Raw genomic sequence first — 18,447 nt, forward strand, 5'->3', positions numbered from 1 at the left:
CTTTTCTAAGATAATTCTCCTGGGGAAAAAAGTTAGCAACCAGAACAGCAAGGCAGCATGGGCAATAGTTCTTCAAGGTTGGATGTTGAACAGATGTTCAAAGAGTGAGGAGTAAAGAATATTGAATATTAATGTCATGCTTTGTTCCTGGTCAATTGTTAGTATATGAATAACTTGATTCTCTATCACCGAAGGAAGGAAAGATCCTCTTCCCCATCATGCTCCATAATTATCTAGTTGCCTATCCTCTTAAATATGGTAAAGGAAGTAGTGATTATTGTAGCCCCAATTATGTCAGATGATAAGCGAGGTATAAGACTGTAATCACCAAAGCAAACTTAGTCATAGTCTTGCAAACAATGAATGAATATATAAATACATGTGCCAAAAATGTTTCTATTTAATTCCAATAACCTCCTACAATGTTAGGAGCAAAAGAATTGGAATGGATTATGAAATTAACTCTCAGAAGTTGCTAAATCTTTCACAAACCACACAGACAATAGTCCCATTTTTAAGTGTGTTAGATATGACTTATTCTCTCCAATTAAATTAATGTTAATACCTAAGAAGCTCTGAGATTTTGACTCTCAGATAACTTAAACACCCAACAAACACTTTTCTGCTGTGTTTTTGATAAGTGTGCTAAGCTGTGTTTTATTTAATTAGCATTGACTTTGATTTAAAACTTAACTTAGTGCATTTTGAAAATTCAGCTTCTTTTGTGAACATTTTCAACAATCAACGCTGTGTTGCCTTGTTTCTTGCTTAACCGCTTCATTTGTTTATCCCCTGTAGGTTTATTTCCAGCTGTGCTGAATTTGGCCACAAACGCACTCATCACCACTAATGCTACTTGTGGGGAACGAGGCCCTGAAATGTACTGCAAGTTGGTAGAACATGTCCCTGGGCAACCTGTGAGGAACCCCCAGTGTCGGACTTGCAATCAAAACAGCAGTTTTGCATACCGTATGTGTTTGGGTTTTGGCATTTGTTTTGAAACATGTGCATGGGGTAATATATCATTGGATGGGGGTTCTGTAGAGTGATGGTGGAAGAAGCAGGTGGTTTTATAAGGACCTGAAAATACAGAATATTTTGGAATACCTAGTTGTTGTTGTTATTGATTTATTTTCAATTTTATCCAATTCTGTGACCCCATTTGAGGTTTTCTTGGCAAAGATACTTGAATAGTTTCCTATTTCCTTCTCTAACTCATCTGAAAGATGAGGAAACTGAGACAGACAAGATTAAGCTACTTGCCCAGGATCTCACAGCTAGTAAGTCACATTTGAACTAAGGAAGATGAGTCTTCCTGACTCCAGGCCTGGCACTCTATTCATTGTAACACCTAATGCCTTCAGGGATACCTAATACTGATCCTTTCCTCAAGGATTTTATTTTTAATCTTCTTTGGGCCCAAACCTGTAAATCCTGAGACCTAACATGAGAGACATTAGAGCCGTAGGCTAAGAGCTTCCTTAACACTCATTACCAAGAATTCAAGATAACAGATATTTGTCAGGAATCTATTGTGAGCCTAGCTCTGTAGGGTTCTGAACAAGTAAAAAAAAAGTCCCTGCCCCTGTTTTCTCTTCTGTAAAATGAGGTGACTGTTCTAGAAGGCTTCTAACTTCTTCTAGTTCCAAGTCTATGGTCCTGTGATACTATAAGTACACAGAAGAAAAAAATAGTTAAGCAGTTAAGAAAAGGTTCTACATGAACAAGTACTATTTTGATAGGACACAGAATAATTCTGGGATAATATAGAAAAACTCTGGGAGCTCAGGCAAGGGAGAGGTCCATGAGAAAGGAAAGAGGTTGGAAAGACCTTGTGAAACTAAGCTGGATTTGGAAAAAAATGATAGACACAGAGAGAGAGAGAGAGAGAGAGACAGACAGACAGACAGACAGACAGACAGACACAAAGTCAGGGAGCTGAGAATGAGAGGAGGGTATATATAGGGGGCTGAAACAGGGCAGTGGGGAGATGAGCTTAACCCCAGTGTAGGGTTCATTTCTACTGTTCTGTACTCAGGAATGAGAATCATTGTCATAAAAGTACCATTATCATCATAGCAACATTTATGTAGTGCTTTCAAGGGTGTGAACCATCTTACCTATGTTATCTCATTGGAGTCTTGAAACAATCATGCACCAAAGGTGTTATTATTAGCCCTATTTTACCAATGAATAAACTGAGGCATGGAGTCATCAAATGTTTTGCCCCAAGATCAGAAAGTAGATGCCTGAGTCAGGATTTGAACTTGTTTTCATCACCCAAAGGCCAGCGAGTTTCATTATCGCACCCTGAGAGTTGCAAAAGTCTCAGGGGTTATCTAGTCCAGAACTGTCAAACTCACACCCCATAGGCCCTTGGTGTCCTAAAAAAGTTTGGAGTACTGAACCAGAATAAAGAGAAAGCATTGATAAGTAGAAGAATATAGACAATAATTTTACATATATGCATACATACATATTCATATACACACATATTTGTGTCAATGGTAGCCATCTCTAGGGCAGAGGGGTGGTAGGGAAGAAAAAAGAAAAAAAGAAAGTTATATGATAACTTTTATATATTTAAAAAGAATACATAGTTATACACAATAGATCTGCAGCTTCGTATACAATCTATGATGTTAGGGAAATGCTTGTTTTATTTCTTAAGTTCAGAATAAAATAAATGCAATTTTAAAAAATGTAATTGGGAAATATTTAATGACTACGTAAGAATATAATGCAATTTAGATAAGTTTAATCTGTGGTTTTCTCAGTCAATATGTGTGCTGTAGGGAATCGATTTCAATTTGACTTTGATACCACTGATAGAGTTCAATGAAGAAACTGAAGGCAAGAGAGCATAAGTGGCTAGCCCCAGCCCCACAAGAGGTAAATCCCAGAGGCGGGATTTGAATCCAGGTCCTCTGACTCTAAATCAATTCCTCTTTTCTCTGTACCACATTGCCTTCTAAAAATGCTATTAAAAGGCATGAATCAGAACTCTTCATCATAATTTTCTCATGGAAAGATCTGTCATTTAAATATGCTTGCAAATACTTTATTTTTATTAGACAGCCATGTGGTACAGTGGATGAAGTATAAGACTTGGAGTCAGGAAGACTTGAATTCGGATTCTGCCCCTAACTCTAGTGTGTGATCCTGGACAGATCTCTTCAGCCTCTGCTAATAATCATATTATCTATCTCAAAGAACTGGCATGAGGATCAAATGAGATTACAGATGGAAATTGTTACCAACCTTAAATTGCTATATAAATGGTACTTTCATCATCATCTCTCTGTCTATATATATATATATATATATATATATATATATATATATGTATATATATATAAAATTATTATTGTTTTATTATTATTATTTCTTATTTTCTGACCTTTGAAGAGAATCAGCATCATGGGTCACTTTTTCCAAACAGCAAATATGCTTTTTATGTCCATTTGTATTCATTTACTATGGTTGCCACAACTTGGATTTCTTTCTATGTGATACCTTTTTAATGGGCTACTAGATTCCATTTCAAAGTTCTTGTTGCACACTATGGAACTTAAGTTACTCCATTCCCCTCTCAATCTACCCTGCCCAAATAAAAAAACAAAAACAAAAACAAAGATTCCATTACAAAAACGCTTTATTAAAGAGTTCTTTCTACTCATGAAATAGAAGTCCATATGTTTAGTGATCTCCTAGGAACAGGTAAATCTGCAATGCCTCTTCTGGACCTGAAAGAGTGATAGCTTTGTGACTTAAAATTAAAAGGTAACTGTTAGAAAGGCTCACTTCATCAACCATCCCCTTAGCCAGTCATAACATGAGGTTGTTCCTTGGATTAACTTGCAAATCTCTCCCTGTTGAGCATGCTACACTTTTTTAATCTCCTTTGAAATAAGGGAAACATGCCAACAATTAATCAATGTTTTCAAATTAATTATGATTAAACTTCTATAATGGGGATTACAGTTAATTGTTGATTCATCTCCCAATCCTCCTTTTGGTGACTAATCCTCATATCAATTTGACCTGAGGTGGCAGATATCAAAATTTCCAATTAGACAGCTTCCATCCCAATTACCTAGGAGTCCTGGATTTGCTTTACTGAGGTGTGGTGTATATTTATTTTTCTACCACATATTAAAATCCACCAGCTATAAAGATGATGCAGGACTATTTATGTCAGAGGATGTTTAGAGAATGATGTTTGCTGTGATATTTATTTTCCTTCTAGAGTGATGCCAGCAATATCTCATTTATGGTACCAATTCCTAAATGTGCCAATTTTAATACCCACTTGTGCCACTGAGGACATTTTATTTGATATTTAGATATGCTTCTGGCATTTGCTGTTTTAAAGACTTGACACCTTTCCTCACTCCCACTTTCCACTAGAGCCAGCTCTAATTATTAAATATACTCAGCACTTTTACTTTTCATTAATGAGATGGAACACATCATTTTAGTGGACTGTTAATTTTATAAGACAGAATACAAAACAAAGTCTACAAAACTGCTGAGCTGAATTATGTAACCTTACAAATGAGAAAGGGGCAATTAGGCAGCTCAGCGGATAAGAGTGCCAGGCCTGGAGTCTGGAAGACCTTAGTTCAAATCTGACCTCAGACACTTACCAGCTATGTGACTCTGGGCAAGTCATTTAACCCTGTTTACCTTAGTTTCCTCATTTGTAAAATAAGCTGGAGACTGAAATGTCAAACTACTCTGGTATCTTTGCCAAGAAAACCTCAAAGAGGACCAGAAAGAGTCAAACACAACTGAAAAGACTGAAAAATAACAACAACTGAGAAACAGGAGAAATCTTGACAGTTTGTAGCATTTTCCAGAGAATCCAAAGTACCTTCAGCAGTTCACAGTTGTAAATCTTAATATCCCCCAAATGGTTTATGACTTAGTACATAAACTCGGGGACCATCTCTAGTCATTCTGATCTATATCTGACCACTGGACCCAAATGACTAAGGAAGAGAAAGTGAGGATGGTAACTTTGCACAGCCCTCCTTCACTTAAATACAATTCACTTGCATGTAATAGTCCTCCTCAGGAACAAAGGTCTTTCTGACTGTGTTCATCCTTCATTTTCCAAGAAGACCATGACATCAGGGAAATGATGATATGTCTTATACTTGACTTTGTTTTGAGTGAGGGAGGGCTGTACAAGGTCACCAGCCTTACTTCCCTTCCTGGATCATTTGGATCCAATGATCAGATATTCATCAGGATGACTGGAGACGGCCCAGGATGAACTGGGAGACCTTGGCCTATTCAGGTACTCACTTAGAGTGAGGTAATGCTCATTCAGTGAGTACCCCTCTTTAAGAAGTAAGCAGGGAATGGCCCCTTTAATGAGCCAAAAGAAATAAAAAAAATAAGTAAATGGAGCTGGGAGGGAAAGAGTAACAGTTACTATTCATAATCATTTTGAAACCAGGAGTGTCCCGAAAAGAGCCCTCAAATGGAGTTTGGACAGGGACCTATTGTTGTGCAATGTATGGACTTCAGAGTTGGCTGGATTTAAAGTTTTGGCAAAAACAAGGAAGGAAGGAAGGAAGGAAGGAAGGAAGGAAGGAAGGAAGGAAGGAAGGAAGGAAGGAAGGAAGGAAGGTCAGTCATTCTTTGGGGTTTTCTTGGCAAAGATACTGGAGTGGTTTGCCATTTCCTTCTCCAGATCATTTTACAGATGAAGAAGTTGAGGCAAAAAAAAATAAATGACTTGACCAGGGTCATGTAGCTAGTAAATGTCTAAGGCTGAGCTCATTAAGATGAGTCTTCCTGACTCTAGGTCCATCACTCTAACCGTTGCACCACCAAGCTGCCCCAGGAAAAAATATATGCAGTTATAACTTGGGATGTCAGTAACATCTCTTTCCTCACTGTAGGTAGCCTTTGTAGAAAGAATAGCTTTTCTTCTCCCTTGCCCTTTTCTACTTTCCATCCGTTAGGCAATAGAAATAGGAAGGCCCCTAGATCTAAGCTCCTAGTAGTGGGTCCCATGGTTTGGAGGCAGGAGCTTCAGAATGATTAAGTTGAAGATGGGGAGGATAAGGAAGAAACAGATCAGACAATGAGAATTCATGGCAGGAACTCTAGAATAAGATTTGGAATAGAGAATGATGAATAGGCAATAGGAACAAAAACTAAGGATGAGAATCCAGGGTCAGGTTCCTGAATGGGTGAAGTTTGACAGTGGAAAGTGGGAATGAGCAAAAGAGATGGGGATGTTTAGATAATTGGAGGGAATTAGATCCAAGTACAAAGGATAAAGCTGTGATGATTAGGTATAAAACTAGAGGAGGAGATAAAGGGACAAAGTAAGGAGGCAGAGGATTATAGAGGAGAGGTAGGGACAAGATAATGAGGAGGATTATGGAATTTAGAGTTTAGAGATGGATTTCAACCTTTGTTTTAGAGAAGAGGAAAATTAGGCCCAGGGGTTAAGTGACTTGCTCTAGCTCAGATCCATTAAGAAGGTGGAGGCTAGGCAATTTGGGGCTTGTGAGGAGTGAGGTAGGACTTATGAAATAATGATTAGCAGGGTAGTTTTCCATTTCTTCCTCTTCTCTCATGCTTCATTTTCCTTGGTGGAGCTAGTTGGAGAAGATATTCCAGGTCAATATTTTCCAGGGGGAGAAGTGTGTGTGTGTGTGTGTGTGTGTGTGTGTGTGTGTGTGTGTGTGTGTGTGTGTGTGTGTTAGTCAGAGAGAGGACATTCCTAGGGTCAGCAAGAAGGAAGCTTATGGACCCCTTGTCAAAATAACGTTTTAAATAATTGACGGAAATGCTAAATTTCAGTTAGAGGTTAGAGAAGATAAAGATGTAATTTCTTTTCTCATCCAAGTTGATGGATTTCCCCCTACCATCCTGAAAACTATTTGTGGATGCTTTGGGATTTCACGTCCTGCAGGTTAAAAATTCCTTCATCAGATGGTAATATTCCATGTAGTAGACCATAAAATAAGTTCAAAGCAGTGAGCAGCATATATCCTCATGTCATTGTTGTTGTTTAGTCATGGTTGACTCTTCATGACCCCATGGACAATACTGTCTGTGGGGTTTTCTTGATGAAGACACTGGAGTGGTTGGCCATTTCCTTCTTTGTGACTTGCCCAGGGTCACACAGCTAATAAGTATCTATGGTCAGATTCAAACTCCCGTCTTCCTGACTCCCAGTAACCAAAGACATAGGTCACATATAGTCTAGACACATAGAATATTAGCCTGCAGTGCACTAGAATATCACTGCATAGATTTAATAATAACATAGCAAAAGAGAATACTGTACACAAGACTACAACATGCTACTTCATATATCATGGTTACAACAAAGTATAATTTACATATACTATACCAATACACAATAATTGATTACATGAATAACCTCCATCCCCATGAAAATTCAGCACCATAAGTTATCTTGTTCACTCACAAATTGTATTGTCTTGGCACTTCCATGGTGATCAGTGAACAACTTTGTTAACTATACCCTTGGTACATTTAGGCTACTGACCTACATTCCCCATCCTGAGCTAATGGGTGGTCTTATCCAAGGGTGTTTATTGTCTGAAAAATTTCTAGCTTGTATTGTGCCTGGCATGGTGCTGTACCTATACTATAGTGCATTGCAGGTGGTACATGGGTGGCAAAATAAATCAAATGCTTGACTTGAAATTAGAGAGATCTGGGTTTGAATTCTACCTTAGACATTTATTTGTTGTGTGACAATGGGCAAATCAGATAACTTCTCTCAGTTTCAGCTTTTTTTTCCCCTATAAAATGGAAATCATAATATCACCTGTGGGGCAGCAGGGTGGTAGAGTGGATTGAGTGCCAGATTTATCTTCCTGAATTCAAATCTGGGCTCAGACATTTACTAGCTCTGTGACCCTGGGCAAGTCACTTAACCTTGCTTGCCTTAGTTTCCTCATCTGTAAAATGAACCAGAGAAGGAAATGGCAAACTCCTCTAGTATCTTTGCCAAGAAAACTCCAAATGGGGTCACAGAACATTGGACATTACTGAAACTACCAAACAACATCACCTCCCTTACCAACTTGTTGTGAAGATCAAATAAGTGCATTTCAAATTTTAAAAGATAACATCAATGTAGCTATTGCTATCTTTATTAGTAGGGGTTTGGTAAATATTTGTGGAAAGAAAGAATCAATGAATGTAGGAACAAATGAATCTTTGAATATACATTTTGAATTTGATACTAAAATCACAATCATTTCAACATAAATGTTTTGAATTTTTTTTCAAGGAGAAGCAGTCTAATGCTGACTTTTCTTTCCCCTTCATATGTTCCTACCTTAATAGAGAGGCATCCAATCACGAATGCAATTGATGGCAAGAACACTTGGTGGCAGAGCCCTAGTATTAAGAATGGCATTGAATACCACTATGTGACCATTACGCTGGATTTGCAGCAGGTATGGTAGTCTTTTTCTCGCAACTGTTTGGAAATTGTTCCTTGGATTTTGCTATTTTGTTTTGTCAGAAATCTTTAGGGGTAAAGAGACACTCTTATCTTCACATCTTTAGTTATTGTCTTGTGACAAAGAAAAAAGTGGCCTATTCATTTAGTACTATTCACATTTTTTTAAGCAAGCTCTATAGTTCTTTGGCATTCATTTTAAAGGCACAATTGAAATGATTCCTCATGTGAAGTATTCAATACTATATTAGGAACTGTTTTTGTTTCGACTCATTAGAGTTAATGACGAAAATGTGTAACAACAACAGAAATCTGGAGTGCATCAAAAGCACTAAAGTGGTACCATTTTTAACTTCCCAAAGAATATTGTGCCCCTGCTCTGCTGCTGATAGGTGCAGTTAAGAGTTTTTTGGATAACAAGGCTCTCAAATAAATTGCCTCTCATTACTGATAGCTGAGTATGCTGTGTCAGTAGATTTGCAAATTAAACCTGTGCCTTTCAGAGAGGTAACAAGTTTGGTTGTATTTGTATAAAATTGATGTTAAGAATAGCTTGCGGCATACAGGTAGGAACTTTTTTTCTTTCTATGTCTCACAATATCACTTTTGGACTTCTATTATCACCTAAGGTTCACAACTATCCTAAATGGTTTAAGCAGACACGTCAGGAGAAATCTAGGGAAATGGGGAAATATATTTTTGGTTTCCATGATAGATACATGGTTTAATGGGAAGAGATGTGGTTCTGGAGTCAGAGTTCAGAACTGACCTCTTGTGTTTCCACCTGCATGATATTAAGCAAATTATTTAGCTTCTTGAACTCAGTTTCCTCTCCTGTAAAAGAAGAGTGTTGGATTCAATGGTCTCAGAGTTCTCTTTCAATGCCAAATCTCTTACCTAATTAAAGTATGGATTTTATAGAAAGGGGACTTCTCTGGTTTTAAGATGAGATGGCAGATGGATCTTGTAGTTGTTTGTCCTTCGTTTTCAAAGAAGACTTGTGATATCATGGGTGATACCTTGACTTGCTTGCGAATTGGATTTAAGTGAGGCAGAATTGCACAAAGTCTCTCCTTTGAGTCAGTGAAGTCTAGAGGCAGGACAAAAGTCAGGATGGGAGGCAGTGCTTCAGGATACAGTAGATGACCTTGGTGTCTGATATCTGACCAAGTTCTAAGTGCTCCACAGCACCTGCTTCAGATGCCTTCGTGGCTATTGGAACAAATTGTGCTCATCTCTTTATTCCATTGGAAGAAGTCTTCACATGCTTGGGGTAGACAACCCTTAACTCTTTGAAAGGTTTGAATCCTGTCAGTTATCCTCAACCTGGTTGAGCCTGTCGACCAGCATGTGACCACTGAGCATGCTACACTTTCTCGGAGCCACAAGTAAGAGTTGAGTGGCAGGTGGACACCAAAGGTGGAAGAACAGCCCTGAAAATCATTAATTAATTAACTAATTAATCTTTTTGGGGGGAATAGGAATAAGGGTAAAAATATCTTCCTGCTGTATTTTGAGGAGCGATGAATTTTAATGACTATGTTAATAATAACTGGGCTCATGGTGGTCACTTGTATGGTATTTTATGTGAAAATACACACACACAGTGTGTGTCATTCCAGTGTTATTCCTCTATTTTGGGCCATGTTGAGACCCACTCATTCCAAACCATTTTCATCCTGGCAGGTACAAATTCCCAAAGACAGAATACTTTCACATGGCTACACTCAAACTTTCTTAGCATTCTAGGGATAATAATGAGGGAAAATATACTCCCTGCTACTCAGCACTCCAGCTCTCAAATTCTGTGTTGCCCATTCATGAGATCAGCCACTTAAGATATTGACACTTTTAAATCTTAAATATAACTATTTTTTATAAAAAGGCAAAAGAAAAATGATACCATAGATTCTCATATATTAAACCTTATGTGTAAACAACAAAACATATCACAACACACATCTAAATCTGGTTCCTGCTCTCCCATTAACGTGCTCAATATCTGCAGTGAAAAATGAGCCTAAATAGGAATTTGGCATGAATGCACGTGAACAAAGAAAATTCATTCTCAGGGTCAATCACAACTCTATACTGCAGGCTTTGGTTTCATTGGGTTTTTCAAGAATATTCTTACCACACAAAATTATTTCTCTGGTTACTGTTTCTTGGGTGGTCTTCATTGCACCATAAGTAAGTCCTCTTCTCTTCTCAACTTGAACAAAACGTTTATGAGTTCTTTTAGGTTAACCATGCTTAATAGGGTCTCTAAAGTTTCCTCAATGTGAATAGCTCAGCAAGTTATTCACTCATGTGGATGCTACATTGTACAGATTCCAAACAACACAGCTTATGTTGATTCTGTAAGTCAACATATCAGGATATAAAGTCCTAGAATAATCAGCTCTGCTTTTCTTTCTTAAATTGGGTGGTTGTTGTCCATCGTGCTTGAAGAGGATCAAAATGACGGTGTTGGGATCAAGGAACAGTGTGTCTTGCTATGACTACAGGTGGCAACAGAACAACAGACCTTTATGAGAACCTTCACTTCTCTGCTACTCTAGACAGAACTGAAAGTTAAAAAAAGTTCTTTCCCAGTGAAGCTATTTCTCTTGCTCATCAGTTAGGAATCACTTAACTATTGATTGTTTCAAACTGCGACAACATCAATAGAATGACTTTTTCATTCTTATCTTATATCCCCTTTCTAAGTCCTATCTCTTCAGTGACTTTAATAAGAGCCTCCTTTCACTTAGTATGTCTGCTTTTAAAAAAAAGTCAAAACTATCCCTTTTCCCTATCTCATTGATAGTCCTTTTCTAGAATTTTACCTGTCTCCAAATAATCATATGACTTTTTAACTTCTTTAATATGCAGATGAAATTAAGTATCCCCTATAGCTACAACGTCTTCAACATGCCCCAGTATTACATTTGATCCTCTTGACCAAACTGTGTTTTTTTATATTTGTATTTCTCCAGTTATCCCTAACTCTTGTTGGTTCTTTCTCTGCCGCTTTAAAACACAAGTGAGGCATAATTCTATATCATTCAGAAGGTGATTTAAGCCTTTAAATTTACTCTGCAGTTAATGTTCTATCTGGCAGTGCTGAAATATCATCTGAAAAATGTTTCTTCATAAACATATATAATTTTTTAAAAGTTAAAAATTTTTTTCCTTTTTATTTTAGTCATAAAATTGTTTATTTTTATTGTAACTATATCTAATATCCTTTGAAAATTAATATAAATCTTTTACTTTGCAGAAAAATATTTTTTCTGTATGTTTCAGAAAGAAACTGCTCTATTTATCTCAAGGGAGAATATACTTTTTACAATGTTATAATATACTGTATAGGAAAATATCCAGGAGGGCAAGGCCTAGCAGAGGTAGGGAACCTGTGACCTGGAGGCTACATGTGGCCCTTTAAGTCCGTAAGTGCAACTCTTTCACTTTCCCCTAATAAAAGGATTTGTTCTGTAAAACCTGGACTTAGTCAAAAAGCTGCACCCAAGGACCTAGAAGGCCACATGTGACTTTGAGGTCATAGTTTCCCTACCCCTGGTTGCTAGACATTTTTCTGATCTCCGCAACCTCTCAAAATGTAGATGCTTTAATTACATGAGGAATAAAGAGAGTGAAGAAAGAATAAAAATGGGTATAATGATGATAAAGCAATGAATCAAATTCTAGAATAGAAATGAATTAATGAAGAGAGTAAGGGAAAGAGGTCCCTTTTATAAAAGGTACTGAAAATGGGAGAAAACTAACAAAAGAAGAGTGAGGGAGAAGGAAGATCTAAATAGTTAGAAAAAAACGAAGAGAGAAATCACATTCTGCTGAAAGGGATCATAGAAAGCAAGTCAATATTAAGCTTATATGCCCCAAATGTCATAGAATCTAAATTCATAAAGGAAAAAAAGCTGAATTATAAGAAGATGGTGCAATACAGTAATGATTAGACACTTCAATAATTTTGCCTTAGCCTCAGACAGCTCTAACAGAAAGAAAAACAAAATAATTGAAAATATTCCTAGAGAAAATAGAGCTGACAGATGTATTTTTTGGGAAATTATTTTTTAGAAAGGGATTTCTAAAAAGTATATGTATTTTTCAGCATCCCATGAAAATTTTCCAAAAATTATCCATTTATTAAGGCACAGTGACAATGCAAACGATGGAAAAATGTAAAAAAGACTCAAAAAAATAAACATATCCTTTATAGCCCAGAATACAATGGAAATGGTAAGTGGTTTGTCATGGGCCGGGCGACGACCACCGACCACCTTCGCGATCCCTGAGAGCGAGGTCTTTTCTCCACTCCGCACACCGCGGCTTCGGACCCGGACTCCGGGCTCCCTCCCGGGGAACAAGGGAAGGGAGCAGTAATCGAGCAGAGACCAGAGTAGGGTAGAGCAAGCGTTTATTTGGCGTGTCTCAGTCCAGTCCCCCCGAGTTCCCTAGGGCGTTGTCTTATATACCTTCCTCTTTCCAGGGTCCGTCCCAGATCCTCCCCAAGGGTGAAGCCATCTCCTTTTATGGTGCCTCCCCAGCACCCGTTCTCGGCGGCCGCGTAGCCTTCGCGACGTGGCAGTCCAGGGTTCGGGCGGGTCCCAACACCAGGGTGTCTCCTTCCCACTTAGGGGGTCCATTCTTGGCCCCTCACAGTGGTTCAGTGAGTCCAAACACAAGAGAGAAACAAATGAAGATTTAACAATAAAATCCCAAATATTAAGTGAGTTAAAGAGTAAATCATAAGAACAATTTATCAGTCAACATGAAAGAAAATGGTAATGATAAAAAATATAACAAAATTTCTTGTATGCAGCTAAGGCACTTCAGATTATTTATTTAACAATATATACTAATAAAATAGAAAAGAAGAGGATTACTGAACTGAATAGGCATTTTTTAAAATGAGAACAAACACAAAATAAACATAAAAGAAGAGATGTTGAAAATTAGAGGAGAAATAAATAATGTGAAATCAAAAAAGCCTATGGAAAGGACAAAAATTAATCTTTTGAAAAGATTTTTAAAAATAACTAAATGGGGGGGGGGGGTGGGTGGAGCCAAGATGGTGGAGTAGAAAGATACACCTACTCTAGCTCTTCTCCCACAGCCCATAAAATACCGGTAAGAAATGACTCAAAACAAATTCTAGAGCAACAGAAGCCACAAAATGGCAAAATGAAAGAGATTTCCAGCCCACAGTAGCCTTTGGGGTGACAAGTAGAGCTCAGCCCACAGAGCCCATCTCAACCCTGGCTGTCAGCACTGGCAGGTACAGGACCTGAAAAGGCCTCAGGAGCAGAATCCCCAGCAGCAGCAGAGGTTCTCAGATTCTTCAACCCACAAATGCCAAAGATAGATTCAAAGGTCAGTGAGAAAACTTTTTCATCTGAGTGAGAAGGAAGCAGGGTCTTCCCCTAGCCCTGACCCCAGGCAGTGGTGATCCCACCCCATTTTTGGAGCCCTTGGCCTAAAACCCCTGGAGCAATTGAGCCCTTGTCTGGGTCTCAGCCCTGAGTGGCAGCCTGGGGGTGAGGAAGAGTGCTGGCTGGTGTGGTGGAGGCTCTGGAATTCTATTTGCATATCCTGGGCAGAAAAGCTTTGGTAACTCCTAGACCAGAGTGCAGGCCAGGAGAAGAGTAACTCCTCTCCCTTGATTGTGCCACCTTGGAGGAACTGAGAACTTACAGATCCCCAGAGTATACCCTACTCTTGACAAAGGACTCAAAAGTCAAGTAACTGGCTGGGAAAATGCCCCCAAAAAGGGGGAAAAGATAAGATTATAGAAGGTTATTTTCTTGGTGAACAGGTATTTTCTTCCATCTTTTTGGATCAGGAAGATCAATGCTTACCATCACAGGCCTCCAAAATAAATATGCAATGGTCTCAGGCCATGAAAGAGCTCAAAAAGAATTTTGAAAATCAAGTAAGAAAGGTGGAGGGAAATTTAGGAAGAGAAATGACAGCAATGCAAGAAAATCATGAAAAACAAGTCAACACCTTGCTAACAGAGACCCCAAAAGTGCTGAAGAAAATAATACCTTTAAAAATAGGCTAACTCAATTGACAAAAGAGGTCCAAAAAGCCAATGAGGAGAAGAAGGCTTTAAAAAGCAGAATTAGCCAAATGGAAAAGGAGGTTCAAAAGCTCAATGAAGAAAATAGTTCTTTAAAAATTAGAATGGAGCAGATGGAAACTAATGACTTTATGAGAAACCAAGAAATCATAAAACAAAACCAAAAGCATGAAAAAATGGAAGATAATGTGAAACATCTCACTGGAAAAAAAACAAATGACCTGGAAAATAGATCCAGGAGAGACAATTTAAAAATTATGGGACTACTTGAAAGCCATAACCAAAAAAAAAAAAAAGAACTTAGACATCATCTTTCATGAAATTATCAAGAAAAACTGCCCTGATATTCTAGAACCAAAGGGCAAAATAAATGTTGAAAGAATCCACCAATCACCTCCTGAAAGAGATCCAGAAAGAGAAACTCCTAGGAACATTGTAGCCAGAGTTCTCAGGTCAATGAGAAAATGTTGCAAGCAGCTAGAAACAAACAATTCGAGTACTGTGGAAATACAATCAGTGTAACACAAAGTCTAGCATCTTCTACGTTAAGGGATTGCAGGGCTTGGAATATGATATTCCAGAAGTCAGAAGAACTAGGATTAAAACCAAAAATCACCTCCCCAGCAAAATTGAGTATAATACCTCAGGGGGAAAATGGTCATTCAATGAAATAGAGGACTTTCAAGCATTCTTGATGAAAGAACCAGAACTGAATAGAAAATTTAACTTTCAAGCACAAGAATCAAGAGAAGCGTGAAAAGGTAAAGAAGAAAGAGAAGTCATAAGGGGCTTACTAAAGTTGAGCTGTTTACTTTCCTACATGGAAAGATAATATTTGTATCTCTTGAGACTTTTCTCAGTATTTGGGTAGTTGGAGGGATTATACACACACATATATAGACAGAGAGCACAGGATGGGTTGAATAGGAAGGGATCATATCTAAAAAAATAAAAATAAGGGGTGAGAGAGGAATATATTGGGAGGAAAAAGGGAGAAGTGGAGAGAAAAAGGGGGGAGGTGAGAGGGAAAAAGTGAAACTTACTCTCATCACATTTGGCTTATGGAAGGAATAATATGCACACTCAATTTGGTATGAAAATCTGTCTTCCACTACAGGAACTCAGGAGAGAAGGGAATAAGGAGGGTGGGGAGGATAATGGAAGGGAGGGCAAATGGGAGGACAGAGTAATAAGAAGTAAACACTTTTGGGGAGGGACAAGGTAAAAAGAGATAATAGAATAAATGGGGGGGGCAGGATAGGATGGAGAAAATATAATTAGTCTTACACAACATGACTATTATGGAAGCCTTTTACAAAACTACATACATATAGCCTATATTGAATTGCTTGCCTTCTCAGTATGGATGGGTGGGGAGGGAGGAAGATAGAAAAGTTAGAACTCAAAGTTTTAGGAACAAATGTTGAGAATTGTTTTTGCACAAAACTGGGAAATAAAAAATACATGTAATGGGGTATAGAAATTTATCTTGCCCTACAAGACAAGAGAGAAGATGGGAATAAGGGAAGGGAGGGGTGTTAGAAGAGAGGGCAGGTTGAGGGAAGGGTAATCAGAATGAGTGGCATTTTGGGGTAGGGGAGAGGATAGATGGGGAGAAAATTTGGAACTCAAAATTTTGTGGAAATGAATGTTGAAAAATAAAAATAAATAAATTAACATTAAAAAAATAACTAAGTAGATTAAAAAGCAAAAATGAAAGTACAGAAAATCAAATCCCCAAAATAGCAAATGACTAAAATGAAATCAATATAACACCAGAATAACAACAACAAAAAAAAAGATTGTCATAACGTACTATGCACAGTTACATGCCAATGTAACTGAGACCCTAAAAGAAATCAAGGAATACCATCAAACATGTAAAATGCCCAAATTGATCAAAGACCAAAATCAAAGGAACTACTGAAGGGAAGGGGAAAATTCTCCTGGTCCTATGGATTCGTAGAAGTCTATCAAAACCTTAAAGAAAAATTAAAACCTGTACAACACAAACTATCCTCAAAAACTGAGAAATACAGCACCATATCAGCCTCCATTTATTAGATAAATAGTACTAAAATATAAACCAGAGGAGAATGAATAGCAATTCAAAAAGTTTTTTAAATGTCCTATCAAACAGATTACATTGATTCATCCATGAAATCATTCATTATGACGAAGTTGAATTTATACCAGAGATGCAAGGATGGTTCAGCATGAACAAAATAATTCAATTAATTATATTAGAAATAAAAAAAATCCATCCTAAACCATATCTTCATTTAATTGATACAGAAAAACAGCCTTTGAAAAAGTATATAATTAATTTATGTTAAAAATTCTACAAATAGGCTTAGAATGTTATATAAATACTTATCTAAAACTATAAGCAAACATCAAACGTAATAGGGATATACTAGAAGCTTTCCTAGTAAATACAGTGGTAAAGCAAAGCTGCTTGTTCTCCCCACTATTATGTGATACAGTTCTAGAAATGTTAGCAATAGCAGTGAGATAAAAAAAGAAACAAAAAGTATAAAAATGGGCAAAGTAGAGCTAAAACTATTCCTATTTCATGACATGATAGCTTATTTAGAATACCCTAGAAGAGTCAGTTCTTGTTGATGGACCAAGCAATAAGAAAATAATAAAAATGACAATGCTATTAAAGTTAATTTATATTTTATGCTGTAGCAAAGTGTCAAGAGCATTACTTTATGGAATTTTATAAAATAACAACAAAATAAACATGAAGAAATAAAAGATGCAGAATATCAAGGGAAATAATGAAGACTGGGATGAAGGGGGAATGCACTTCCAGACTTGAGACTCCATCATGAAAGAGCAAACATCAAAGTGATTTGGTATTTTGGAAAAGTAGAACGATGGAACTGAGTAGACAAGGTAGACTAAGACACTATGGAGCTCAATCACCTAATATTCAGTAAACCAGAAGAGATAAATTATTTCAGAAAGAATCTATTTGATAAAAGTATTGGGAAAGATGGAAAGCAATCTGGCACAAATTAGTCTTGGATCAATTATTTATGCAATATTCTATAACAAATTCAAATTAGATGCATAAAGTTAATATTAAAAGTAACACCATAAAAATTAGAAGAGAAGTAGATTATATACATTTTACAACTATGGACAGGTGATGTCATGTACATGTTGTTCTATATCCTTACATCAGTCCCCCATTAAGCATCACATTTTGAGAGACATAATAGGAAACTAAATGAAATGTTATTAAGACAGAATGACCAAAATGATAAAAATTCTGTAAATAAGGTCATATGAGGAAGATTTTGAAGAAATTTGGTTATTTAACCTGGAAAGGATTTGTTGGCAATGTTGCTGGGGAAAGTGATCATTGTCTTCAAGTATTTGAAGAAGCATATAGAAGAGGAATTATATCTATTTTATATAACTCTAAACTAAAAACCAATAGGGAAAAAATTATAGAGAGTTTAGGGACAACTTTCTAATCATTCAGTTTTTGTAAAAATGGAATGGACTGCTTTTGGGAGATAGTGAATTTTCTTTCATTCTGTTGTGGATTTTGTTTTTGTTGTTGAGTCATTTCAGTCATGTCCAACTCATTGTGGCCCCATTTGGGATTTTCTTGGCAAAGACACTGTAGTGGTTTGCTATTTCTTTCTCTGGCTCATTTTACAGATGAGGAATTGAGGCAAACAGAGTTACGTGACTTGCTTAGGGTCACACAACTAGTAAGTGCCTGAGGCCAGATTTGAAATTAACTTCTATCTGCCTAGGTTTCCTCATTATAAAATGGGAATCATAAATAGCTTCTCCTTTCCAAGGTTGTTGTGAGGACAAAAATAAGATATTCATAAATCACTTTGGATGTTGTAAAGTGTTATAGAAA

At 37.2% G+C, this 18,447-nt stretch overlaps 1 protein-coding gene across 2 annotated transcripts in view; it reads left to right on the forward strand.

The window, feature by feature from the left end:
• Nucleotides 1-18,447, forward strand: part of LAMA2 (laminin subunit alpha 2) — a 795,715-nt gene that overhangs the window by 222,249 nt on the left and 555,019 nt on the right. For both annotated transcript variants that reach the window (XM_072637652.1, XM_072637653.1), the window contains exons 2-3: nt 799-969; nt 8,353-8,465. In XM_072637652.1, the coding sequence (XP_072493753.1) occupies nt 799-969; nt 8,353-8,465 (284 nt within the window). The remainder of the gene's footprint in view (nt 1-798; nt 970-8,352; nt 8,466-18,447) is intronic.

This window comes from Notamacropus eugenii, chromosome 2 (genome assembly GCF_028372415.1).
Source record: "Notamacropus eugenii isolate mMacEug1 chromosome 2, mMacEug1.pri_v2, whole genome shotgun sequence".
NCBI classification, from domain to species: domain Eukaryota; kingdom Metazoa; phylum Chordata; class Mammalia; order Diprotodontia; family Macropodidae; genus Notamacropus; species Notamacropus eugenii.